Source organism: Phytophthora infestans, genomic scaffold (genome assembly GCF_000142945.1).
Source record: "Phytophthora infestans T30-4 supercont1.25 genomic scaffold, whole genome shotgun sequence".
In the NCBI taxonomy this organism is placed as follows: domain Eukaryota; phylum Oomycota; class Peronosporomycetes; order Peronosporales; family Peronosporaceae; genus Phytophthora; species Phytophthora infestans.
The window spans coordinates 745,609-771,992 of record NW_003303734.1 but is presented as its reverse complement, the minus strand read 5'-3'; the positions used below and the strand labels follow the sequence as shown (position 1 = coordinate 771,992).

Sequence of the window (26,384 nt, the reverse complement as noted above, 5' to 3'; positions counted from 1 at the left end):
ACTGCCATCTTAGCTGATTAAGTAGAAGTTTCAAGCCCGCAGCTTAAACGCTAGACCGCAATTCCCAGTGTAGTGGCCTCCTTCTTTAGTTTGTGTTTTTGAAACGCAACATTCACATACTCCCCTCGAATCCTCTTGTCGACCGCGGTTGCCTGAGAGCGTTGTATGTTGAAAGCCCCCGAAAAGAAGTTACGTTCGCTGATACGCCTCTCAAACCACTCTGCATACAGCTCGGATTTTAAAGTCTCCGCGGTCTTTTTCGGATCTAGCTTTCCTTTAGCCTCATACAGCAGTGATGCCAGCGCTCGCTCTCCATCGACTGTCTTGAAGGCCTGAAGCATACTAATAGTTGACCCCTCACTCTTATCGACGTTAAACTTGTTTAAATAGCCAATCCAAACCTCCAAAACTGGTGCGAAATTGTCGGGTCATCGAGCTGTAAGTTTTTGTAAACTTGAGCGGGAGGTAATTTCTGGTGTAGCCAAACGGTGAGCTGCTCCAGCTGCAGCTCCGTCGCCAGTGTTTTCGTTCTCTCCGACGACGTTGAAGATGTCTTTGCCAGCTCGAGCATTTTTGTCACCTGAACTTCTCCGTATTTGCTTGCGAGCGTCTCGGCCATCGTCACTGATTTTTTCGGGTTTTTCTGGTTGAACATGGAGATGTAGTGCTGCAAGATACTCAGCTTGGGGTTGGTCAGGAGATCGTCCACACTATCACCGAGGTTAAGCTTCTTGAGAACCTTGACTGAGCGTTTGTTTTGCATCAACCACCACTGAAGCTGAAGTTTATTTGCAGTTGTCAGCTTCGGTGCTGCAGCCTTGATCACTACTTCAACAGCAGGAAGCCTATTAGCTACTCTGCTTTCACCATCGGTATTGCCTGGCCTGAGGAGTCTATTAGCTGTTTTGTAGCTCTCGGTAGCCCGACGAGCCAGCTTTGAGTTGATGGCTGCGCTGGAACTGCCCAAGACAAGGAGGAGGGGGATGACAACAGCCAGCAGAACGGCTGACTGAAAGCGCATGGTAGATGAGCGTCAACTTTCTCGCTTTGAAGAAAGTGACTGCCAGAGTTTACGTGGCGTTCAATGTCCGTAATCCGTGCCAGCTGGGCTTTCTTCAGATTGTCGGTCCATTCTTTGTTGACGCCCGATCGCTTTATCAGTACATGTACTGTAGGAAAAATTATCCCGTACAAATATCATTTACTATTTTTAAAATATTAATAGTACTATATTCGATATTAAATATAAATAGTAGCTTAGTTTTTCAAAAGCTAATGAAGTATGATTTTTAACTCAGAGATTTGAAAAATACTAGATACTAAATGATATTGTTTCATGATATTTCCAGCTCCTCTGTGAGTTGACATGTTTCTATAGGAAGCTTGTATTTAAAAAATCAAAAACAGACAGAGCAGCTCCAGGGGTACACTGTGAACCCTTTTCATAAACGTAAAAAGCTACAGTCTAGCTAGACGACGCTTTCCTCTCCTGCTGCACTGCTGCCTTTACTAGAGCTCCCCATGCCTGACTGAAAGCAGTCTGGTGACTGTCCTTGATCCAACTCTGCAATTCCGCCTTTAGAAACAGCTTCCCGTCCTCTTTACTCCACTTAGCAACAAGAGCACGACGTGACGCCACGCGGTTCTGCTGCAACTTCGCAACCAACAATTGAATCTTCTTGTCAAACTTCTTGCGGATCAGCGTGTGACTAGGCTCCTTCAGTGCGCTTGAGAACGGCAGCAAACTCGTGATAACTTGACCATCCAGTAGGAACTTAGCGAACCACCGATACTTGCCGCCCAATCCGTCCTTCGAGTCCGACGTAACTTGGTCCGGATACGGGATACGCATCGCCGGTAGAGCCCACTGATGGATGCCATACTGCGCCTTAGCATAGCACTGCACCTCGTCCAGTTCGCGATGGTAGAACGGCGCGGGCTCAGCTAGTGGCGGCGCATACTTACATAGCGGTGTGTTCTTGCCGATCCCCGCCAGCCATTCCGGTTCAATAGCGGTCACCATTTTCATGTACGCACGGGTAGTCCGCATGATGTGTTGGTATACTACAAACTGCGGTAGTTTGCTCGGGTTGGGCGTGAACACAGACGAGTGGGGGTGGATGTATACAGGCTCCTTCACTTGCCCCGTAGCGGCAATGTACGCACAGTTACGCTCAATCTTTGTGCCTTCCGTGATGGTTCCAGCCGGTACCCGCTTGGCCACTTGATCCAAGAAACCAGCAGCCACGATCTGACGCAACACAGCTTGAGTGTCAAGGTCTGGAGGCGGCATCTTTGGCTTGAGTTCTACAGTGTCTTCTGCGTACAATTTGTTGACAATTCGAGTCAATTGTTGTCGTAGCTTGAGCATATTCTGCATCGTCTTCTCGTGTAGATGATTGTCCTTACAGAACTGACTACTGCCTCCAGTATACGCATAAGCGCCGGCAGCACGCAGCAGACTCAAGACGTCGCTCTCCTGGTCGATCCATTGTGCGTGTTTGCGCATCTCTTCGGCCTCGCGCCATTCCTTCTCCATGTCCTCCAGCTCGCTCTTGTTTTCTTCCTCATTCTCTTCTTCATTCTTCTCTTTTTCACGACGATCCAAAGCGTGGATGAACGGAGAGTGACCTGACAGACCAGCGACGATAGCAATCGTGTACTCCACAACTTCCAGCTTCTGTGCAAGCAGCAACATCTTCGCGAACCGAGCAGCTACGGGGAACTTGACGAGAGCGCGTCCTAGACCCGTGATGGCCTCGTCGTCACCTGGAGACACCGCACCGAGGTTTACCAGTGTCGCAAGTGCATTCTTGACTGCTAGACGGTCCGGAGGTGTCGGGAACGGGAACTGCGACACGTTATGGATCCCCATGGCTTTCATTTGAAGCACCAGGTCGTCTATTGGTTGGCACAGGATCTCAGGAGACGAGAACTTCTGAAACTCCGTGTCGTACACTGCAGACGAGTACAAACGGTAGCAATGACCGGGACCTGTACGGCCGGCACGACCGGCACGTTGATCTGCGCTGGCCTTGGAGATCCACTGCACTTTAAACGACGAAATGCCGTTCGCCAGATCAAACACACGCTCCTTGGTACGTCCAGCGTCTACCACGTATTTGACACCCGGGATCGTCAACGACGTCTCGGCCACATTGGTAGCTACAACGACCAGTCGATGGTTCTCTGGAGGCGTATCAAAGACCTTCATCTGCTCGTCATTAGGCAGCAAAGAGTACAGCGGCAGTACGTGCAAGTAAGGCACAGCCAGCTCTTCCACGTCTTCGTCTTCATCGTCGGAATTGCGCTCTTGTTCCTCCAAATTATACGCGATATCCTCGTCATCCACGTCGTTACCGTACACTTGATCGTCCTCCAAGTCCGCTTCTTCTTCGATGTCGTCGTGTTCCCTTAAGAAGTCGTCTTTACTCTTGTCGGTAGGTCTGCGTTGTGCACGGAATGCTCGACTGCATTTAAGCGCAGCAGCCTTCTTGTGTCTCGCAGCGACAGAGTACGCTCGACTGAGCTTACGACATAGCTGCAGGATCTCGCGTTGGCCTGTCAGGAACACCAACACGCCTCCTTCGGGTAATTTCTTGTGGATTTTAATCACCTTCTTGTATGCTTCGTCCACGTAGTTGTCCAGTTCTGTGCGCTTGTTAAAGTGTATAGTCACAGGATACTGACGAGCATCCACACGCAGCACAGGCGGCGGAGAGGGGAACAACCGCTGGTTCTGCGTAAAGTCCTCTACACGCAGAGTAGCCGACATAATCACCAGTTTCAACGGCTTGATAGGCTTGTCAGCAGTCTCTTTCTCGTCTTCTGACAATGCCTGGTACGCTTCTTCTTCCTCTCGCGACATTTGAGCTCTCAGCGGCGCTATTCGAGACAATAAACCAATCAAGATATCCGTGTTCACATTGCGTTCGTGGGCCTCATCCAGCAGCAGGATGGAGTACTGACGCAGTAGAAAATCCTGCTGGATCTCCTTGAGTAGAATACCGTCCGTCATAAACTTGATACGCGTGTGTTCACTCACATGTTCAGCGTCGTATCGAATCTGGTATCCCACGTGGCCTTTAGGCGCTCCGAACGGCACATTGAGCTCCTCTGCTACACGTTTAGCGGTGGATACAGCGGCGACACGACGTGGTTGGGTGACTCCGATACGTCCACTGTTCGACGGATGATCAGGGTGTCCATAGCCAGCTTCGTAGAGAAATTGAGGAACCTGTGTGGTCTTGCCACTACCAGTCTCACCACATAGGATAATGACGTCGTTCTCAGTGATCGATTCCATGATTTCCTGCTCCGAACTGCACACAGGAAGCTGCATACGCGCCATCTGGATCTCGGGCTTGCGTGACAGAGTAACCAGTGTGTTCTTGTATGATAGCGACATCTTCTTGCTGAGTTGGCGCATTTCTTGCGGGGTTTTCAGCACGATCGGCTTGGGTACATACACGTCAGCGGGGTTTACAGACGGTTCCTCTTGTTTAGAAGCAGCTGCTGGCTGTGGCTTGCCAGATAGAGCGCGTAGACGACGCTTCTCCTCGTTCTGCTTGCGCAGAGCGTCCAGTTTCGTCATCGCTGCACTTTGAGAGCTTGTACGCTTTGCTTCTTGCTCCGGATCCTCTTCAATCTGTTGGAGAGTCATGACGGACGTAGCGTCACTGGTCTCAGGCTTGTGAGTCTCCTCTTGTGGCTCTAGCATCGGCACGGAGCGACTGGATACGGCTGCTTTCTTCTTACGACGCTTCTTCTTACCAGTTTTATCCTGCACAGCGTCATCGGTAGGCTTGTCAGCCTTAACTTCAGCTTCTTTTGACGTCTTCGTAGCAGGTTTTGCCTCCTCCATCGGCTCATCGTCTTCTTCACGTCTGTCCTGCTTCTTGAACAGCTCGCTCTTGGCATCTTCGGACAGTTCAATGCCTGCTTTCTGTCGGTTTAACGAGCGTTTGAGTCGTTCCCGTAGTGTCTCCTTGTGACCCATCTGTGACGTGCTGTACAGAAGCTTCATCTGGTCCTGCGACAGCTGCTGCTTCTCTAGCGACTTGTACAAGTCTGCACGTCTTGCTTCTTTCACTTTCCTGGCTGCGATGGCTTCTAGTTTCTTGCGTTTGCTCTTACTCATGTGCTGAGCCTGCTCTATCAGCTCTTCGGGTATTTTCTCGGCCTTTTGCTTCTTCTCGCGGCGACCAGGAAGTACAAGTGCACCGCCAGCATCTTCTCCACCCATTTCCTCCAATAGTTCGGCCGAAAGCAGCCCAGAATCCTTGGAAACGTCAGCTTCGTCCTGCTCGTGCTCCTTGTTCGTATCATTCTCCTGCGTCTCCTGCGGCGTCTTTTCAAACGTTTCTTGCACGTTTACCGCCTTCGCCGTCTTGGCCTTCTTCTTTGCCTTGGCATTACCGCTCTGCTTTCGTTTCTTCGCCGCCATGATCACACACACGCAGTCAAAGATTCCGCCTTGCGTGTCAATCCGCAATGCGGTAGCCACCAACGAAACGTCACAAAGACTGGTACGCTGTACCAGCACTCACATCATCCAATCACAAGCTCATTTCTAACGATTTTGTACCCAATCACATTTGTCTTTCAATTGGCTGGCTGGAGAACCTTCCAGTTGCCGTTCTACCTCTTTTTGCTCTACCTAAAGGAAGTGAACCATGCCGACTAAGCGCGTCAAGGGCAAGAAGAAGCTCAAGTCCATCAAGGCCAAGCAGACCGATGCGATGGGCAGCAAGCGCCGTCTGGCCAAGTTCGGCAAGGAGCAGCGCAAGGGCATGCGTGGCTCTGCAGCCAACTACATCACGCGCAGTCAGGCGCTCAAGCGTCTGCAGGTGACGCTCAAAGACTTCCGTCGCTTGTGTATTCTGAAGGGAATCTACCCTCGCGAGCCCAAAAAGAAGCCTTCGGGCAAGGACAAGACGTACTACTACCTCAAAGACGTCATGTTCCTGGCCCACGAACCGGTTCTCGAGAAGTTCCGCGAGTTTAAATCCTTCATGAAAAAAGTCAAAAAGGCTATGGGCAAGAAGGACTACGAAGACGCCAAGCGCAAGCACGAGAACCGCCCTACCTACGAGCTGGACCATATCGTCAAGGAGCGTTACCCTCGCTTCGTGGACGCTCTAGGAGACCTGGACGACGCGCTGTGTCTCGTCCACCTGTTCGCTCTCATGCCCACGGGCAACGGAGTCCACGCTCAAGTCACCAGTATGTGTCTACGACTAGTCCGAGAGTGGCAGAACTACGTTGTCGCCACTAGAGCGCTGACCAAGGTGTTTGTGAGCATTAAGGGCATCTACTACCAAGCCAATGTGCAAGGACAGACCATCACGTGGCTCGTGCCCCACCAATTCACCCCTACCGTGGACAAACGTGTGGATGTGCGTGTTATGCTCACGTTCCTCGAGTTCTACGAGGTTCTACTCAAGTTTGTGAACGCCCAGCTCTACATGCAGATCGGAGTGGCGTATCCTCCCAAGATCAACCTCCAACTGGACGCTGCGGGCGCTCAATTGGCTGCGATCGAGCTTGAACGTGTGCAAGAAGACGAAGAGATGGCAGAGAGTGAAGAACAAGACAAAGAAGAGACGGAATCGAACAATATTTCGCAGCAACAGAAGGAGTCCGAGAAGAGGATCAAGACGCTCAATGGAGCCATCAAGGACGACGACGTTGAAGAGTACGAAGAGGACGAAGCGACGTATGGAGAGATGAGTGAGCCGCTCGAAGCTGCGTTCGCTTCGAACGAGCTAGCGGCGCAGATTTACAGTGAACAACGCAAGGAACGCAGCGAGAAGAGCTTGTTCAGTGGGCTGACGTTCTTCCTGTCGCGTGAAGTGCCTGCTGCGTGTCTGGAGCTGGTTCTACGCTCTCACGGCGCTACGTTAGGCTGGGATGGCGAGGGCTCTCCGTTCGACGAGAAGAACACGCGTATCACGCACCACCTCATGGATCGTCCGCATCAAGGACATCGCTACTTTAACCGCGAGTATGTGCAGCCTCAGTGGGTCTTTGACTCGGTGAACAACGGCATGTTGTTGCCGCTTACACGTTACGTGCCTGGCGCTGAGCTCCCGCCTCACCTCTCGCCGTTCGTCAGTGACCAACAAGAAGGGTACACGCCTGAGTACAGGAAGGAGCTGGACAAGCTCAAGTCTGCGTCTCAAGTACTACGTGAGGTGGGCGCAGTGGGCGAGGAAGGTGCGTCAGACTCGGAAGAAGACGACGCGGAAGAGGCCTACGCGGCTGATCTCAAGGCTGAGGTGGATGGAGAGGACAAGGAGAGCAGCGACGAGGAGGAAGAGAGTGAGGAAGAGGAACAAGACGAGTCTCTGAAGCGTAAGGCGGAACCGGAGACGACCGAGAAAAAGTCGAAGCGTGTTAAGAAGGAAGAGGAGGCTGCAGAACTCAAGGAACTGGCCAAGACTATGATGTCCAAGAAGGCCAAGCGTCTGTATGACCGCATGCAGTACGGTCTGGGTAAGAAGGCGGACAAGATCCAGAAACTCGAAGACAAACGTGCCAAGATCGAAGCTGACAAGGAGAAACCTAAAGAGACAGCGACCAACGAGGTCTCCAAGAAGCGCAAACGGAAGACCAAGGGCAAGAACGCCAATTAGACTTTTAATTGCCAATGTATTCTTCTGTTTTTCACAAACTCAGCAAACAGAGTTACAGTATTCGAAACTCAAAGCAAAAGACTTCAAGGACAGCTCCCGCTCACTGCGCCTTGTTACCATAGCTACAGACGCTCCAAGTGTCTGCGTCACGAGCTCGTCGTCGCGTGTTTCCAACAGATTCTTCAGGTTGAATTCTTTATCCTCGAACACGCACCACGTAGCGCTCTGTCATCTACGGGACAAGTACAGCAGCTACAACACGTATGTAGTTCTTCCGTTCTCGAAGCGTTGAGACGTCGGTCCTCGTAGGAAATAGCGACAAAATTCGTATCTAGGCAGAAGATTTGGCCTTGGCTTCCGCTTGCCACTTCTTGCGAAGCTTCTTGGCTGACTTGGCTACCTTCTCGTCGCTGCGATCAATTACACGTGGTTAGAGCTAACCTCGAATTCAGCTAAATCACACAACAGCATACCTGGACTTGCGCAGTTTGGACACCGAGATCCCGACCTTGGAGTCGATGATGTCTTGAGTGTTCAGCGTCATACTGTGAAGCTGTTCGAGCGCAGCCAACTGCTTGTTGTGCAACTTGTGCTCGTCCGTACCGTCGCCGTGGTGGTCAAGAACTCGGTTCAGTGTTTTAAGTGTTTTCAAAGGATTTGAGCCAGAATCTACAATCCAAACCGCCACAGTTAGTCCACTACTGCATCACGTAAGAGGTTGACACTCTTAGCGGGTACCATGGTCTGCAGACTGCTCGTTAATCTGCTTAATCCACTTTTGCCGGAGCTCATGTGCCTTCGCAGAAACCTTGTCGTTGCTATATTAACAACAAACAAGAGCCAATTTAAAAAAAAAAAAACAGCACCTTACACAACACACATAACGTACCCATGCTGGCGTAACTTGGACACTGCGCGTGCAATCCCCGTCTTCTTCAAGTGATCTATTGTCAGCGGCATCTACAGTACAGAGCGCCAGTAAGTAGCAATACTCTCTTCAGAGCCATCGCAGCACAAGAAAGCATACCTCGCCCAGCTGGTTCAAGCACACCAGCATCTCGTCATGCGACGTGTCGGCGTTCTCCACCTTCAATTTCAGTTCCAGAATCTCTTCCTTCCTGATGGGTTTAGGAGCTGGAACCAGATCCTCAACGTTCCATTTCTTGACCAAAAGCGTCACCAGATCCGAGATCTTGGACGACCTATGCGCTCTCAGCTTCACCAGTCTCGGCTGCAGAGTCGACGTCGCCAGCACGTCTTTTTCTACACTGTCTAGCGTCTTCAACGGGTCCAACGCGTCCATGATCTTGGACTCTAGTTCCAACGCCAACGACAAGTTCTTGGACGCTGCTTCGAGCTCTAGTTTCGTCCTTTCCGTAGCGTCCTCAGGAGCGTCCCCTACACTCTCTTCTTCCTTGACTGTAGCTTCAGGTGTCACGGGTACAGCAGCGTCACTCGGCTCAGCCTTCAGCCCTGCGTCATCTGTAGCCATCGTAATATCTTCTGAAGCTGTGGACGTCGAGTCAGCGGCGTCTTCCTCCTCCATCGACGCAATAACGCGAGCCACTCCTTCTTTAATCGACGCCTTGTGATGACGTAGATCCATATGAAGTCGGTCCTCGAGCAGCTTCCGCACTGTCTTTGTAGTCATCTCCTCGAACGGACAGTTGACGAGGATCCAGCGGATCTCCTTCTCGAGAACAATACTCAGCGCCTCGGTCGTCAGATCCGATGGAGGAGGCTTCTTCTCCTCCGTGGGTTCTTTAACTGCAGTCTGGCTCTTAGCGTCCGTATCTGACGTCTTAGCTACTTTCGGAGACGTCTTTTTCGCGGTCGACTCGCTCTTGCGCTTCTTGTCTTTCTTCTCCTTCTTGACTTTCTCCTTCTTCTTTTTGTCTTTCTTGTCTTTTTTCTTGCGTTTCTTCTCCTCCTCATCGTCTTCCGGCACGTCGTCCTCATCTACTGGCTCAAAATCGTCCATATTATCGGGGTCTGCTGCCTCCTCTTGAGGCACAAGCTCGGGCGGTGGAGGCTCCAGTGTCGGGTCGAGATCGGACGGGACCATGTGCTGCGGTAGACGAATGTCCTCGGGCTGTGATAGATACTCCTCTACCTCCTGTACGGCCTCTGTTAAGTCCTCCATCACACCTTTCTTCTTTGCTAGATGCTGTGGATGGCCTTTGAGGAACTGGTCCTTCTGGGCGCAGTCCCATGGCCGCAACACGCCCTTCTTCAGTCCTACCAGTGAGCTGACGAAGTATTGATTAGACTGTGTATGTCCCAATGTACCAAGCTACGTACAAGTCATGCGAGCCGAAGTAGTAGACGACAATAAAGTCTTCCGGAAAGTCCCGCGCCTTCTTCAGGATCTTCTTGTGGCCGCTACCCAGAAGGTGCAGGGTCGGCCGCAGCTTGAACACGTCGCAGATGTACACGGGCCACCATGGGTAGCCCTCGAGGATGTACCAGCCCACCGAGTTGGGCACGATCTCCTCCGCCATGCCTCTCTTTTATTGGCGCGAACGCTTGTCAGAAGCTGGACTATTAATACTTGGACTCAGTATTTCCATTTGTGTCTCCACCAATGAGAGGCCACGGACTATTTTTAGGCAATATTCTCTATTGCACTAAGTTAGTGTTTACCACCTCACAACAACACTGTAAACCGGTGGCTAGAATCCTCCCCCTCAATTCCAGGCTCGATATCTTTAAGGCCAGTAGTCAAAGTGATAGAACAATGCCTTCGGACGACGAGCGCAGTGTGAGCGACGTGAGCGACGTGGAGGAGGAGGTGCAGACCCCGCCGCAGGAGATTGAGGACTGCAGCAACTCGGATGTGGTCACTAAGTACAAGTTGGCCTCCGAAATCGCGCAGTCAGCTCTGCAGGGCGTGCTCTCCCAGCTCGAGGCTGGTAAGGACGTCGTGGAGCTGTGCAAGTTCGGTGATCTCATCGTAGAGCAGCGCTGCGCCGGCATCTTCAAGAGCAAGAAGGTGGACAAGGGTCTGGCCTTCCCTACGTCCATCTCAGTGAATGAGATCCTGTGCCACTACTCGCCCTTGGCCAACGAGTCCATGACGGTCAAGGCCGGCGACTGGGTCAAGATCGACTTGGGTTGCCACATTGATGGCTACATTGCCGTTGTGGCCCACACGGCTATCGTGCCTGCTGAGGGCTCGGCTGCTGACGCGGAATTCCCTGAGCTTAAGGGCGAGGAGGCCGATGTCCTCAAGTGTGCCCACGACGCTGTGGAGCTCTGTGCGCGCCTTATTAAGCCTGGCAACACCAACTTGCAGGTGACGGAGGCGCTTACGAAGCTCGAGACGTCGTATGGCGTTAAGAGTCTGCAGGGTACGCTTATGCACCAGCTTAAGCGCTTCGTGATCGACGGCAACAAGATGATTGCCCAGAAGATGGACGTGGAAAACCGTACCCCCAAGGTTACGTTCGAGCCCAATGAGGCGTACACTATTGATGTGTGCTACACCACGGGCAGCGACAAGCCCGTGAACAGTGAGCGTCGTACCACGGTGTTCAAGCGCCAGGTGGACAAGCAATACCGCCTCAAGATGAAGGCTTCTCGCTATGTCTTTAAGGAGATCAACACCAAGTTCCCTACGCTGCCCTTCACTATTCGTGCTTTTGAGGACGAGAGCCAGGCGCGTATGGGTGTCGTTGAGTGCGTCAAGCACGACCTGCTGCAGGCTTACCCCATCCTGGAGGGCCGTGCCGGCGATAAGGTGGCGCACTTTAAGGTTACGGTACTGCTGCTGCCCAACGGTACCACCAAGATCACGGGTCTCCCCTTCCCGAGCGAAAAGGTGCACTCGGAGAAGACTGTAGACGACGAGACGGCTAAGATTCTTGCCACTTCTTTGAAGAAGAAGAACAAGAAGAAGAAGAAAAAAACGACCGCGTAAGGTCGTCACTGCAACTGTCCTACGTCGCTGCTTAGCTGAGTTGAGTGGCGATGCAGCGAGAGACTTGGCGGTGCTCCCTTCCTTCTCAGGTTGAATCGACGGCGAAGCAAGCGAATCGGGGAAAATCAAAGTCGTAGCGTGGGCTCTCGTCCTTCTTCTTTTCCTTGCGGCTGCTGCCATAGCAGCTTTGCCTAGAGCATAGGCGAAGGAGGAAGCCAATAGCTCGTTTCTTCGGAAAGTAGTAAAATATTTCCTTTTCCCCTTTTGACGTTGGTTCCGTGCTACGCGGTGCTGCTCGGAAAGCAACGTGACTTCACAGTCAGCTGTAACGAATGGCTGGCAATATTTTGAGCTCCTAGAAGATTTGCAAAAGGCAGCAAACGAAATTACAAACATGCTTGTACTCTTCAGCAAGCTTTTGCATCTACTCCGCGCCAGGTTTAGTTAACCATATTTCCCGCAGTATCTCGTGCTTTTTACTATTTTAAGGGCTTTACAATTATAGGCTTTACAAAGCCTATAATTGTGCCCTTCCCTAAAATAACCCCCCTGCCCAAAATTTTGAGCTGGGTGCTCCCTAAAAAAACCAATAGAATAACCCCTCCCTATTATAGCTTCCCCCTGTGGAATATCAGATTTCCTTGGCTCACAGCACTGCATGAAGGTGGTAAATAGAGACTCCCCCTGAAATAGTCCAGTCTGGGGGTGGGGTACTAACATAATTCCCCAGGGGCACAATTATAGGTTTTATAGTGGATATATGGAAACCTTCAGCTTGAAATTGTGAGGCAAGCTTTAGCGCGTTTTACAAAAAAAAAACAGAACACACACACGAAAAATGTTTGACTCGCAGACAATGAGCGCTTACATTGAAAATTTGTTACAGATCAAACGAATGTTTTGCTACACTCATTGCACACATCCCTTAATAAGAACACACCAAATGTGGGTGAACTCACACCATTCGATTCTAGCGCATCGTGCTGAACAAAGACGAACTCTACAAATGAAATGAATTGCTTTGGCCTAATCGCTCAGCTAGACCCCGTGGCTCTCAATCCATTTTCAGAATCACGCAGCTCTTGAGAACCCCACTCTCCAGACCCACTTTCTTCTTATCCCGACCCTACGATGGCCTCAGGGTACGTGTGAACGACCGTATGCAGCGACATGGCTTGCGAAGATTCCCAGCTGCTCCTTGAAGACATGCGGGTGTTCATCATTGTCAATAGTCAGCTGGTCCCATGCTCCGTTTGCGCGCTGTCTAGAGCGCACAAGATGCGACACCAGCTGCTACGGTGTTCCTCGGAAACGTGCAAAGCGGTGACACCCCTACGATGCGTGCTACTGGGTAGGAAAGATACTTATCTGTCAAGAACTCCATCGAGTGCCGATCAAGGAGTCTGTTGCCCACGAGACTCTCGTCTTCAAGCCAGGCAGGCCCCAGCTGACTCGTCGACTAAAAACCTATGGTCGTGAAAAGGCTGCGCAAGGCCTGAAGCCGGGGGCGAACTCGCATGGGCATGTCCAGGCGATACGGGCTATCGGAGGCTGAAATGCCCACCCTGCGCTAAATGCAATGGCTCACCAGCCATTACACCAAGAAGACGCTTCACCAAACGATGATTATGACAAAATTTTGAATCAAGTCGACCAGCCGGCTTTTGGCCCGAGGTGTCTGACACTCGTCCATTCTCCTTTGGTTTCTAAGCGCGACGCGCGTAATAAGCCTGACGTCGGTAACGGCTCCGATGAAAAAACCGTTTTGGCCGGCTTTATCCCGAAGCGCCTGTTGCGGAATGCTGCCCGTGACCCTGGGTCGTCTGTGCTCCACATCAAAGCCACCTTCAAGCTAAACTAAGTTTCGTATCCTGCCATCGTTTGCGGTATTTCGGACAGATGTCGGTCCTTTCACTTGCTAGCTCTGCTCATAACCTCCCAGCGACTGGAGAGATTGTACTCGAAAAAGCGCTTTCGTCTCTCCGAAAGATTTTCACCACCGTAACGGGACAGCAGCTGGTGGTCAAGTACGTTATGGAAGAATATCATCACTTATCCGACCTCTCTTAGGTTTATTATCAGTATTGATGGCCAATCATACATTATTATTTTCAGATAACCAATCATGTCAATGTAATATGTCAGTCTTGGCCAATCAAAACGTGAAGGGCTAGGTTGGCCATCTAAACCCCACATCGGACGTACTAGGTCGGATGGGCACGAAACATATGTGTATCCCCGAACAATTATTAAGATGCCGGTGTATCACACGCATATTTTCATTTTATTCGACCGACGTAATCATTTCAGTACAAAGGACTCCAAAAGCATTTTAAAATTTGTAGTATTAATACCGTAGCAATTATTAGAAAGCGGTAAAATGGCGACAGTATGCATGCCATCAATAGCTTCTGTGATGACGAGATGTAGTAGCGACACTTGCAGCTTCCGTGAGGTGGCGCATTGCGAATTATTATTGTACCCGATTTTTAAGAGGCATTGACAATTTGCGTCAATTACTCGGACATATTTTACATTACTTAGCGCTCGCAGCTACACGAAACTACTGTCAGAATCGAGCTCTACATCGACACGACCAGAAGCTGGGACAGCCATCTGGACTTGGTGCGTCGCCAGCGGGCTACCAGCCGGCAGCATGCTTCCCGCCCTGCCGGGTGGAACAATAGCTTATGCGGGGTCTGCACGGGGTCTGGCGGTGGCATTCTCGCTGCTGGTGGTAGATGGCTCGACAGTACAGCCGGACCCGCCCTTCGGGGCGCCACCTGCAGGCACGCACCCAACGGGCAGCCTGCCGCCCGCCCTTCCGGGCAAGCCACCACAGCCCTTGAGGCTTCGCCCGCTGCTGATAACCCCTTCGCTTCTTTCGTACCTGCTGTCTTTCCTGTCGCTACTGCCGTCCCTCTTGTCGTCGCCCCTCGCCACCCTCCTCCTACCTTCAGCTCGCCTGTAGTAAAAACAATGTTTAGTGTGTGGCCCACAACATCTAAACTTTATACTTTTATATACATATATATTGGGTTATTGTTATGATGTATCATCCATTTGTTACAGGTCCGGTCATCCGGTCCGATAAATGTTGCGATGACAGATGCTGAAGCCGGTCTACAAAACGCGGTAAATCATGTTTATCATGTTTTGGTGTGGATTCCGACTATGCGTACCATCTGTATTTCTACCACGTGATGATCAAGGTTCATGAAAAGTTTAAGTGCATATCGGACAGTCTGTGCGAGAGGGTGGTCGCTGGCATTTACGACCTTCACTTTGCGTCTTCAAAGGAAGTGTATGACGAACAAATGTAGATTGATCTGGAGAGGTGGTTGCGCGAAGAGTAGCTGGTCGAGTTTCGGAGTTACTTCAGCAACATCTGGATGAAGAGAGAGCTCTGGCGGTGGCAATGTTTCCCCACACCTAGTGAATACGCCACAATTCAACCGTTTGATCATACGCCACCACATGCTTTGGACCGAGCATAAGATTGGAACGCTTCTACAGCTAGTAGCGGATTGTTGTGGACACCAATCAGCTACGCCAACAGCGTTCAAGGAGCAACCCGACGCGTCGCAGCAGCTAAAAGTTCGGGTTAAGGGTTTTCGCTCCTTCTAGACATGACTCTAAACGCACCAGCTTAATACTACCAGCTCGATGCTGGTACGTTTCAGAATCATGTCCGAGCAAGAATTTTCGTCAGTAGTACCTCCTTCTGGACATGACTCTGAAACGAACTAGCTTATTGCTAGCAGCTCAATGCTACCATAACTTAATGCTACCAGCTCAATGCTAGTACGTTTCAGAGTCATGTCCAGAAGGAGGTCCCGCTGACGAAAATTCTTGCTCGTTTCGCTTCACCCAAACGCTGTCCGTGTGTTATCACGGGGGTGCCACCGCGTGTATCTTTCGGAGTCGGGGCGCAGTCGCGAAGTGGCACCTGTGTCAGCCTAGATGCCGAGATGCACGAAGCCACCGACGAGAATTAACAGAATACAAATTGACTAACGTGGTTTCCTACATGACCCCACCGTTTACAAATGCTGTTATACAAACATTTCGTTTTCATCAAGTAATTGGCTTTCCGGCGGGCTATCATGCACGTGGTCAAGCTAACCTGCACACAGATGCAACTTAGCTTGACCAATAAAGAAACCTGCATTTTTTTTCAAGACCAGTCGAGAATGTATGACCGGTTAGCGTATGGACCAGTCCATGATTTTTCTATGTCTACCCCCCCCCCTTTATATGAATATGTTCACAAAAAAACGCCACTGTGTACAGTATACGGAAGTCTACAAGATGCTCAAGTCCTAACAGTTAATGGAGTGCCTCACAGGCAGCGACCGCGTCAGATTTACAGAAATCAACACCACTCGGCTGGTGTATAGCTCTTTCAGACTCAAAACTATCCTTCGTGAAAGCCGAGTTTGAAACTTGCAATAGTGATGCTGGACCCGACCGCTAAGACAAGCCATTCGAAGATCGAGTTTTTCAGTTTACCGGAGCTGTGTTGAAGACAGCAAAATCACAGAGACAGAATTGCAGAAAAATTGTGAGCAAATACCCGGAATTTGCTAAGCAGAACAACCGCATAAAGCAAAACTGGGTCTTGCGCTTTGTCAATCATTATCGACCAATCGTTGCACAGTCGCAGTTGGCGATAGAAAGCGGTATTAACGCTGAGAGAGGCACGATGAGATAGCTGCCCAATTTTCTTCGGAGGAGGAAAGGGGAAGTCACAGTGTTGCGGTGAGCTCGCCGGTGGTAATATAGTAGAGCCGCGTGCTTCTTCCCATGACAAGACAGAACAGTTGGTGGAGCTGAACGACGCGGTGATCCGCGTGGAGCGGGAGGCGATCGAGCTGAATGATGTGTGTAAGTATGTCGGTGAAGCGCCAGAGGGAGCAGTAGCTCAGCCAGGTGTCGAGATTTATTTAGATGAGGATAGTGTGGGTGACGGCGACTTGGTGAAGTGGGTCAGCAATCCGATAATTTTAACCCGCTGATGACGAAGTCACTTGGTATGATTGCTGTAAGAGTTCCTACATACGAATCAAGACATTTTATGAAATGGTTTAAAGTTTTCATCTCGAAAACAGTCCCGATAATTACTGCAACCCGCTTAAAGAAGGTGTCAGCCAGCTCACTATTGCCACCTTATAAAATTAGCAAAATCCTACCAATAAAGATTATTAAGCGTTACTTTCAAAAGGTCACCTCATTATAAGGTAACACCAAAGACCTAAAAGGACGTTGCACTGAAAATCGAGGGCGTAGGAACATTGTCAGCGTCAGTCGTTGGCGTCATGAAGAAGTGACACACTGCCATGCCTGCTGTTAAAAATGTCAAGAAGGTGCTCATGTGGATGAAAGGTATCGACTTTCCAATTGAGGTTTTCCCTCATGTCATGGTGAAAGATAATGGAGATGAGCGCTTAAATCATACCCCCCTCTGTCTTCACTCCAGGTAATTTCTTTAGTTACAAATCGTAAAAATATTAGACGAGCGCTAAATTTTGCTCTTACGTTTCAGATAGAGTGGCATCAACCTATCTAGTAAAGATTCACTTAGCGACGGAACAGTTATTTTACTTTTCGACAAAAGGTGTTTGGAAATCGCTTTGACATTGCTGCGACATCAAGCATTGGAATGGTTAATGATCGTGGTGCTGGAAACAACTCGGAAGACCTAGCAGATTTTTCTATCGAAATAACGAGTTAGTCCTCCTCTTTAATTGTAATGATGTGCACGGGTGTGCCGTCATGGTCACTCTTGCCACCGCAAGTGTGCGGGTATATGACCCAATTGGATCTTCTTTCTTGTAAAAATATGGAAGAAGCTGCCAACACAATCATTTCCCTGTTCCCATCCCCGCTTTAAGGTAGCGGTACTGACTTCGATCATTTGCCCCTGATTTGGGTGTCCCGGTTGACAGCTATAACTGTGGTCTTTTATAAAGACTGCTTTCTAGGCGTTCTGGGAAGCATTGGTGCCAGGAAAACAAGGTATACACGTTTTAGAGGTAGAATGCAACTTGGAGAGGGAAAAGAGATCAATATTTATTTTAAACAGCAGCTCAGCAGCACGCTACAGCTGCGATGTAAGCTAAAATGTTATATCCTTCTCCTTTTATAACCCGTAGATATACTCCGAGACTATAGGGACCCCGTGTCCCAGTCCTGCTTCAGCTTAAGAGCGCCAGTCTCCGCTTAACGCTCGCACAGCCCTAAGCGACGACGTATAGGCATCCTCCTTGGTAGACATTTGCATCACGATGAGTTCGTTAAGTCTAGCAATTCGATAAACGCAGCCGAAAAATGCGGGAACAGGAGGATGCACTTCTCGCACGGTTTGCAGTACGTCGCCGTACAGCTCCGTCATAGTTGAGGCTGGCAGCGCGAACGCCACGACTGAAGACAGGTGAAGCATACATAATGCAGCACGTAGCAGTGCTACTAATCTATTAAAATAGAGCGATCTATTAAGAGCAGGACAAGCGGCATGTTACCTTCCAGCCCTTAAATTGTGCGCCAATTCTGCTATCTAGTCCAATTTTCATTTTGTAGTTGCAAAACGCTTACTGTAGGGTTAAGTAGAATATAAGACATTCAAACCGCCAAAAAAACAGTTTTTTAGCCTTGGGAGGGTAATGGTCGTTTTGGAGTAGCTAAAAAAGATTAGCTACTCCAAAACGACTTTACTCTCCCGAGGTCCAAACGGAACAATACCTACACGAATAAAACCTCTCTATGGCCCCGGCAGAAACTTCATGCCAAGCTTGGACAACGATGCGGGTGATGAGATCACGACGGGTGATGAGATCGCGGCGGGTAGTTGGGTCTGGAGAAAACCGTTGTCGATGTGGTGGGATACATAAAGCTCACGATATCGCTTCTTAAACACTCGCACGACCGAAACATCCATAGGTTGCGCCACGCCCGTAGTTACAGGCGGGGTGAACTCGATCTCAGTACTGCATTCACCTTCTAACTTTAGTCTTACAGAGTCCATCTTGTGTGGTTTTGGGCTGTCTAAAAGTAGAAATCCAGCGCCAGATACGGTGGGCTTCCAGACCTAGATTTATAAAAAATAAACATTCACATTAGAACTTCAGCAACTGTAAAATGAAACTGTGGCTCACCTCGTCAATCCAATAGAGCATGCGTGACTCGTCACAATAAGCTTTTTTCTGAACTGTCAGAATAGCTTGGTGACGATGCAACGGATTTTGCTGCACTTCCTCCTCGATAGTAGCACCAACAACACCAGCGAAGATAATCATCGGTGGTTGCTTATCCCCGGTGGCGGACGCACAGATAATACCAGAAGCTCATAAAGCATTTTCCGTCATCCCTAAACATAATAATATTATTAGAGAAGGTTTAGACATAAAAAGGAAAATTAGTTTTTGACCTTGGACGACATCGACGTGTTTGACCCGCACGAAGTCGATCGTCATGTTGGGGCTCGTGTCGATGTAGACTGCCGTTTGATCCATGTTGAAGACAGAGGCGAACTTTGCAGAGCCAACAATGGACACCACACTAGACTCCTCTAAACGGTATTGAGCAGTTTTAGAAAACTCGTCAGTAAATTTCTAGAAGCATTTATAAATAATTAAACATTAGAATTACCAAACAAAATTGGAGAGGCTAACACAAAATACCTCCGTTTTTTTTGTGCCCGATGAGTGATGCGCCGAATGGATAAGCGGTATCGCCTGCGAAATCTGTACAGGTACATGATTGCCGCCATCTCAGAGCGACCAGAAAAAAATTGGGTTCAAGTCGGGCTGCCACGATAAGAACACAATCGGTCGTCACACATGTAGAATTTACATAGAAAAAAAGAGTTATATAATAAATCTATTTCGCCAGCAATAGCGCTCACATTGTCTTTTTTTTACAGCGGGCTTTGCTTGAGCACATCTCAATAATACATTTAGGCAATCTGTGGTACATAAGTAAGAAGAAATAGCGAATAAGCGTAATGGTTCATTCCTCAAAGCTTCACCTTCGATCCATTACCAAGAGCCGAGGCTTTAGGTCCCGCTTGCCTTCGGTGACGAAGGTTTTGTCGAGCTTCTCCTTTGCATCCACTTCAACACGCTTGGCGTCTTGAACCCAGCGCCACAGCTTCGTCTTGTTGACGCCGTACTCGTTGGCGAGAGTCTAACTGATTCCTTGAGCTTTTGCCGCTTTCACCGCTTCGTGCTTCTTTCGATTCTTGTTGGGTGATGTTCTGCCCATTTAAAAAATGAATATCTAAGCAATCCACTCACCAGTGGTGATGCCCGCCACCAGTACTTCTGGCGGGATAATTAGCGCAGGGCTATGAGTATTTAGGTTTCATTAGTTCTTACGATTATACTTCAAAAACGCTTTTACAATGTTGCAAGAAATACGTTAACATTGGTACGTAGCAATAATAAACAAATTATATGTTGTGTTAATTTTTTCTCAGTTAACGACCTAGCACGTTTCATGCTAGCGTTTCGTGTCTTACCACGACGCCTTGTTTCAGCTCCATTCTGGATTTTCGCTGCAAATTCGGGATAAGCAGGCACTATTTTTCTCTTATGATTGGGAAGCGTAGACGTAAGATGTCAGCTTGTCTTCTCTTAAAATGAAAACGTATCCATCAATAATCCCCCATTGGTTTTCAAGGTCGAACTTCGACGAATAGCACAACAGTACCGCATAACAGTACCGCATACCGCATAACAGTACCGAATGATGAATCAACGGACTCACATATACCACGTCTTAAATGGCTGGATCTCGATCACAGTATCGATATCTCGCGCCATTCTAATGACCGTATCCACGTCACATTTAAATGAAATCCGTAAAAGCAATCCAAATCTTGAATGTATGTACTAACGCAGGAGGATGTAAGATAGAACACGACCGTGGTTCATGTGCCCAGGACTTTCACGATTACCAGCTTGCAGCCAACATTTTTGATCGAAACGATATCCTTGAGATGTGTCAATTCTAATAGAATCCGCGTATTCCGTAATTTTCCACACGCACTACCCCGGTGGTGTGTGCTGCAATCCTTTCCTTGTTTCTTTAGCTTCTCGGTTAATAAAACCAAAAACATCATCTGTCTTCGTTGCCTTGTACAGATGTGTAGCCGTAGATGATACAGGTAGCCCTTGATGATACCGGACTAGAGATTGATGTGCATCCCTAAAAGCTAGAATAGGCTCCTCACTACGAACTGCATCGTGACGTCTGAATTCATCTCGAATATAATGATGGCTGTAATCACCAAGCTTCTTCGATATCGTTTTCCTATCGTAGACATCGCGACCAGATTATCCATTCATCACAAGCTGTATAATCTCTTGTATTTCATCGTCATTTATTATTGTATCTGCTTTTACATCAAATATACACATATTAGCGTACTATGTAGATATGAATACATGTACTACTGTATTACTTAAATTCTGCTTGTGGACAAGATGTCGAAACTGCCGCCTTCACGGCGTTGGCGCTGTTATAAAGTCCCTTCCTTGCTGACGCTGTGGTCGTCCCCGCTGGTGTATGCTCGCCCTGCTTCCTTGTGTTGCATGAATTTTGCGAGGAGAATGCGGGGGTCGATCATTCGTCGTAATGTGACACGTGCCCATTTGCTTCTAGTAAATAATACAATCTAGTTAATTCAGTAAATATTATGTGCTGGCCTATCGTGATCTGACCTGTCTGTGGCCTATATGGGGGGCTATCGACAGCCACGGCTTCCCAGAGATCCCTGTTAGAAGCCTGAACGAAGCTGCGCAATCTCCGCCTACTCTCACTGCTCAAGTTACCGAGACGGTGTGGCCCAATTAACCACGTCTCCCATACTGGGGCCCACTGAACAATAAAATGCAGCACAAGACGTCGAAAATGACATAATGTTTGCGAATCACATCCCTTGAAGTCACTGGCTGCAATATCGGCGAAAAACTTTTAAATCTGAATCGTTTCTCAGGAGCTATGATTTATGCTGCTTCTCCACTACACCAAAGCTACGGCACACTTGTTGGAAAAGATGCCACCGGCCTCCACTACTTCCCTCCGAGATAAAGCATGAGCTTTCCGATGAATATGACACGGCAGTGCGACGACCTCACTTCAAAATATAAGATAACAAATTCAGAAAGAGACATCATTCTGCTCATCGGCACAGCTGGTGGTTTTACGGCATCTATTATTAGAGCGATGCGACGGTGGCACAATGCAGTCAGAAATATGGAGGTTGGGTTAGTGTGGCTTGGCCGCATTGACTTCCACATTGTGCTTAGCGAGGATTTCGGAGTTTTCGACGATTCTGACCTCGAAGATCGACTTAGGTGCTTTCGGTGTCTTCATTGCAGGTAAAGTAGCTGTTTGTTGCATTGCTTTATTACTCTCTAACATTTGATTTTGATGAGTTTGGTTTTGCTTAGATGGCCGCTAGATACTGCCGGTAAGGGTGCTAAAAAAACGTTAAGCAGCTTGAAAGCTGGTCAATGAGAGAGGGGGAATCATTCGTCGCTACTGTATGACGTATAAGTCGACTGGGTCAAGTTATCCCGTAACGGCTAAACAGTCAAAGCCTGTAGTCTTACAAGACGCCACACGGAGTGTTGGGCACTACTATTGCACTTGTTTATAATAAACAAAATATCTCATTTTGTTTAAGTGTTGTATGTCGTCCTTTCCTCGCGCGATAGTGTTTTGTGTAGCCGTAAAGAGACGTGATCACCTGTCTTGTTATAATCCATCAGGGGTTTGTTGGCACCTTTTACACCTTCAACATGAACACTGAATAGGATCATCTGCTTAACAGCGCACTCTGCTGCTTAGGAGTCTCTTTAGCGTATGCGTACAGAAGAGCAACGTACATTGTTTATTTTCAGGATGCACTGTCACCATCAAATCTTTCTTGCATTGTGTTCATTGATTTTATTGAGACGGCAGCAAAATGTATTCGTCATAAGACATTGAAAAGGGTAACTGTGTCTTGTAGTCTACCATCAGTACAGCTAATATATGGTTCTATCTGGTTTTAACACTAAAGGTGCAATCGTTAAAGCACCAAACCGCTGCGACCTCCAGAAACCCGGACTGATCGATGGAGATGGGCCGTTTAAGATAATGCAATTTGCGTCAGATGAGAAATATTGATTTTAAATCCATTTTGGAAAAAAAATTAAATGTTAAAGGGCAATGTCCATTTTTAAAATATGTAAATTTACAGTTTGTTTTAAGAATAAATTTTATATTTCATTATGGCTTTTAATGCTGTAATCAATCAGATAGCGTAAAATACAGCGTTATCATTTCACTGCACAGACTTGGATGAAACAAGCATGATTTTTTACGAGTTATAGTGCTGGCTGGTAGCATGAAATACTGTTGACACGAACACTACACAAATGGCGCTACCAGTCAAGCGTGACGGGTGCTTTTGACACCACCGGGAGTACTGAAACATCTCTGTCCTTCGCAATGAACTTGGACGTTGCAAGCCTAGCGTCAATCGCATCCACAGGTGGTAATAAAACGTAAATGATCCCTTCCTCCTCCTTGGCATCGAACGTCTGAAGACGAAAGTCATTACCGCTGAGGCAGCAGCCGTCGCTGAGATCGAAGTTGCATTTGTGCATGGGACACGCCACTTTCGGTCTGCCATCCAGGTCGCCCACGATGCCTTGAGCCAACACGAACGAGTGGTCATAAGGACACATGTTCTGGGTGGCATACCACGACACCTTCTCGATGCCGTTGCAGCTCTCTGTGATGTTGAAGATCGCCAACTGCGACTCACCATACAGCACGGCACCACCACTATTCATATCGAATAGATCCTTGCTGCCAAAGGAGACCCACTCCGTCTCATCGAGATCTGATAACACTGAAGTAGTTGATGCAGGAGACGAAGACTCGGTGCCAGTCCCACTACTTCCAGTCTTAGCGTGCGCCACGAATGTCGGCATGCGTTGATCCCGCACGGTCTTCATCTGCACTTCCTTCTGAGTCTCGTTAGTGTTCTTGAACTGGGCGAACTGAGCCAGGAGTTCAGGTGACTCGATCACCTTCTTCCACTCGCACTCGTAGGTTCCAACCAGATAGCTCATCTGCTTCTCGAGTGTGGCACATATACCCAGCGAGTCCTCCATTACTACACGACGAAGCTGCTCGATGCCTCCTTCAAGTGCATCCAGCCACTTGGATGTACGTTGCAGACGATCGGCCGTCATGATGTAATACATGATGTATCGATCCAGATACTTAACGGCCAGTTCTTGCGGAACATCTGAAGCCAGGAGTGTAGCATGGCGTGGGTTCGTGCCGCCATTGCCGCCCACATACACGTTGTAGCCTTGATCCGTAGCGATACAGCCGAAATCTTTGCTGCGAGCTTCAGCACACTCACGGGTGCATCCAGAGACGCCTCCTTTAAGTTTATGTGGCGAACGGATGCCGCGGTAGCGGTTCTCAAGGAAGACGGCGAAGCCAACAGAGTCCTGCTGACCATAGCGACACCACGTCGTGCCCACACAGCTCTTCACTGTTCGCAATGACTTGCCGTACGCATGACCGGACTCAAAGCCAGCATGTACCAGCATCCTCCAGATCTCGGGCAGGTCTTGCTTCTGGGCACCAAACAGATCAACACGTTGTCCCCCTGTGATCTTGGTGTACAGATCGAACCTCTTAGCCACTTGGCCGAGCACAATAAGCTTGTCCGGCGTGATCTCGCCACCAGCCACACGAGGCACCACAGAGAATTGACCCGATTTCTGCAGGTTGGCCAGGAATCGGTCGTTCGAGTCTTGAAGGGCGGCACGGTCTCCTTTAAGGATATGCCCGTTCTGGAGACTAGCGAGGATCGAGGCGATTGTGGGCTTGCAGATCTCGCATCCGTAGCTACGAGGAGCGTGCTGTTTGCGACCGTGTTTGGCTAAAACTTCGGCGAACGTGGCGTATTGTTCGACTTGTATGATCTGGTACAGCTCCTGTCGTGAATACGCGAAGTGTTCGCATAGTGACTTGTCAACTTCCGCACCGGCAGCAGCCAGTTCGGCTTCCAGAATGTCCTTCACCATAGGCATACAGCCGCCACAGCCGGTGCCGACGTTGCAGACCTTCTTGACGTCTCCAAGCTTGGTCAATTTCTTCTCTTTAATAGCTTGGCAGATGTCTCCTTTGCTCACATTGTTGCACGAACACACTTGAGCTTCATCGGGTAGATCCAAGACTGTACTACTGCCACCACCTCTCTTCTTAAGAAGTATTTCGTTTGGTGGATCTACCAAAGGTTTGGTATCTTTTTGCTTGAACATTAGCGATAGACGCACAAAGTCACTCGTGTCACCAACCAGAATTCCACCCAGGAGCTTGCTCGCATCGACAGAAAAGAAGAGCTTCTTGTACACATTCTCAAGAGGGTTATTGTACGTTAACACCTCGAACGGCTCGCTGATAAACTCCGGGAAGTAGTCACCGAACGAGCCCACCTCCATTCCCATGAGCTTGAGCTTTGTCGAGACGTCTCCACCCGGGAATGCGATACGGTTCTCTGGAGATCCACAAGTTAAGTTCTTCGCCAATGTGTCAGCCATCTCGTAACCCGGAGCGACGAGACCGTACGTGACGTCGCGGTGTGAAATACACTCGCCAATGCCGTACACATACGGTTCGCTGCACTCCAAGTAGTCGTTGATGAGAATCCCGCCGCGCTTTGCCAGTTCGAGGCCACTGGAGTGAGCGAGCTCGTCCCGTGGCTTGATTCCGGTAGCGAAGATGACCATACACACGTTGTCAAACCGCTCGCCATTGGTGAACTCCACGGCCTCGACACCGCTCTCTTCAGTGCCGATGATCTCTTGAGTCGACTTTTCGTAGAGAACGTCGATCCCAAACTTATTGACGATCTCGTTGTGAAGAACCTTAGCACCGTCAGCATCGAGTTGCCGTGACATGAGCCGCGTACCGCGGTCGATGATCCGTACGGACAGCTTCAGGTCGTGGACGGCCTTCGCAGCCTCCAGTCCTAGTAGACCACCGCCAATTACTAGTGCGTACTTCTTGGCACTTCCAGTGGCCTCCAGTTTGGCTTGCTTCTCAGCGTGGGCGATGATGCTGTTGAGATCGGCGATGGAGCGGTACACGAACACACCGTGCAGGCTCGCACCAGGAAGTTGTGGCACCAATGCACTCGCACCCGTGGCGATCACGACACGGTCGTACGGCACCTCGAACTGCTTTGGTACGTCGTCACTGAGTCGCTGGCATAGCAACTTCTTGTTCTTCGTGTCTAGTGCCAAAGCTTGTGTGTTCGTTATGAGGTCGACTCCATTCTCGACGTACCAGTTGGGTGGCGCCAGCTTGAGTTTATCGATACTCAGATGCTCAAAGTACTCGGTTAACAGCATGCGGTTATAGTGTTGGATGGGTTCCTCTCCTATAGAAACGACGGTGAAGCGCTTGGTGGTATCGTACTTGCGGAGCCGATCCAGGAACCGGTGACCTACCATGCCGTTCCCCACAACCACGACCACCTCGTTGGCGTGTGCCATGATTAAAGCAAGTAAAGGATTCGGTGGTGAACTGCTGGACGCGAGGAAGATTGGAAAATGAACAAGTACTAGCGGCATCCAAAAAGCAGAGCTCGAAAAAGTGGTGACTCACTCGAAATGACGCATGGTGCACAGCTTGCAGTGCTGGACAAGACGATAGTGTGACGCGCTTTATCCATCCAATCCGACCACTGACTTCACAAAAAGCATCGCCTGTCTGTAGCGTCACCAAACAGACGAGAGGGCACTTGGCAG

At 49.3% G+C, this 26,384-nt stretch overlaps 6 protein-coding genes across 6 annotated transcripts; 2 read left to right on the top strand and 4 right to left on the bottom strand.

The window, feature by feature from the left end:
* Nucleotides 1-382: 382 nt before the first annotated feature.
* PITG_13018 (secreted RxLR effector peptide protein, putative) lies at nt 383-1,021 on the bottom strand (the record flags this gene model as incomplete). Its single annotated transcript, XM_002900513.2, has 1 exon — nt 383-1,021. One exon carries the CDS (start codon nt 1,019-1,021, stop codon nt 383-385), a length of 639 nt encoding a protein of 212 aa, XP_002900559.1.
* Nucleotides 1,022-1,465: 444 nt separating this feature from the next.
* PITG_13017 (ATP-dependent RNA helicase, putative) lies at nt 1,466-5,446 on the bottom strand (the record flags this gene model as incomplete). Its single annotated transcript, XM_002900512.1, has 5 exons — nt 1,466-2,511; nt 2,602-4,684; nt 4,735-4,768; nt 4,929-5,281; nt 5,378-5,446. 5 exons carry the CDS (start codon nt 5,444-5,446, stop codon nt 1,466-1,468), a joined length of 3,585 nt encoding a protein of 1,194 aa, XP_002900558.1.
* Nucleotides 5,447-5,741: 295 nt separating this feature from the next.
* Nucleotides 5,742-7,637, top strand: PITG_13016 (pescadillo-like protein; the record flags this gene model as incomplete). The annotated part of the gene is made up of 1 exon (XM_002900511.1): nt 5,742-7,637. One exon carries the CDS (start codon nt 5,742-5,744, stop codon nt 7,635-7,637), a length of 1,896 nt encoding a protein of 631 aa, XP_002900557.1.
* Nucleotides 7,638-8,364: 727 nt separating this feature from the next.
* Nucleotides 8,365-10,156, bottom strand: PITG_13015 (uncharacterized protein; the record flags this gene model as incomplete). The annotated part of the gene is made up of 5 exons (XM_002900510.1): nt 8,365-8,455; nt 8,527-8,597; nt 8,665-9,021; nt 9,082-9,886; nt 9,939-10,156. The coding sequence occupies 5 exons, from the start codon at nt 10,136-10,138 to the stop codon at nt 8,365-8,367; spliced, it is 1,524 nt and encodes a 507-aa protein (XP_002900556.1).
* Nucleotides 10,157-10,374: 218 nt separating this feature from the next.
* On the top strand, nt 10,375-11,556 carry PITG_13014 (proliferation-associated protein, metalloprotease family M24X, putative; the record flags this gene model as incomplete). The annotated part of the gene is made up of 1 exon (XM_002900509.1): nt 10,375-11,556. One exon carries the CDS (start codon nt 10,375-10,377, stop codon nt 11,554-11,556), a length of 1,182 nt encoding a protein of 393 aa, XP_002900555.1.
* Nucleotides 11,557-22,808: 11,252 nt separating this feature from the next.
* PITG_13013 (nitrite reductase [NAD(P)H], putative) lies at nt 22,809-26,174 on the bottom strand (the record flags this gene model as incomplete). Its single annotated transcript, XM_002900508.1, has 1 exon — nt 22,809-26,174. One exon carries the CDS (start codon nt 26,127-26,129, stop codon nt 22,989-22,991), a length of 3,141 nt encoding a protein of 1,046 aa, XP_002900554.1.
* Nucleotides 26,175-26,384: the final 210 nt, after the last annotated feature.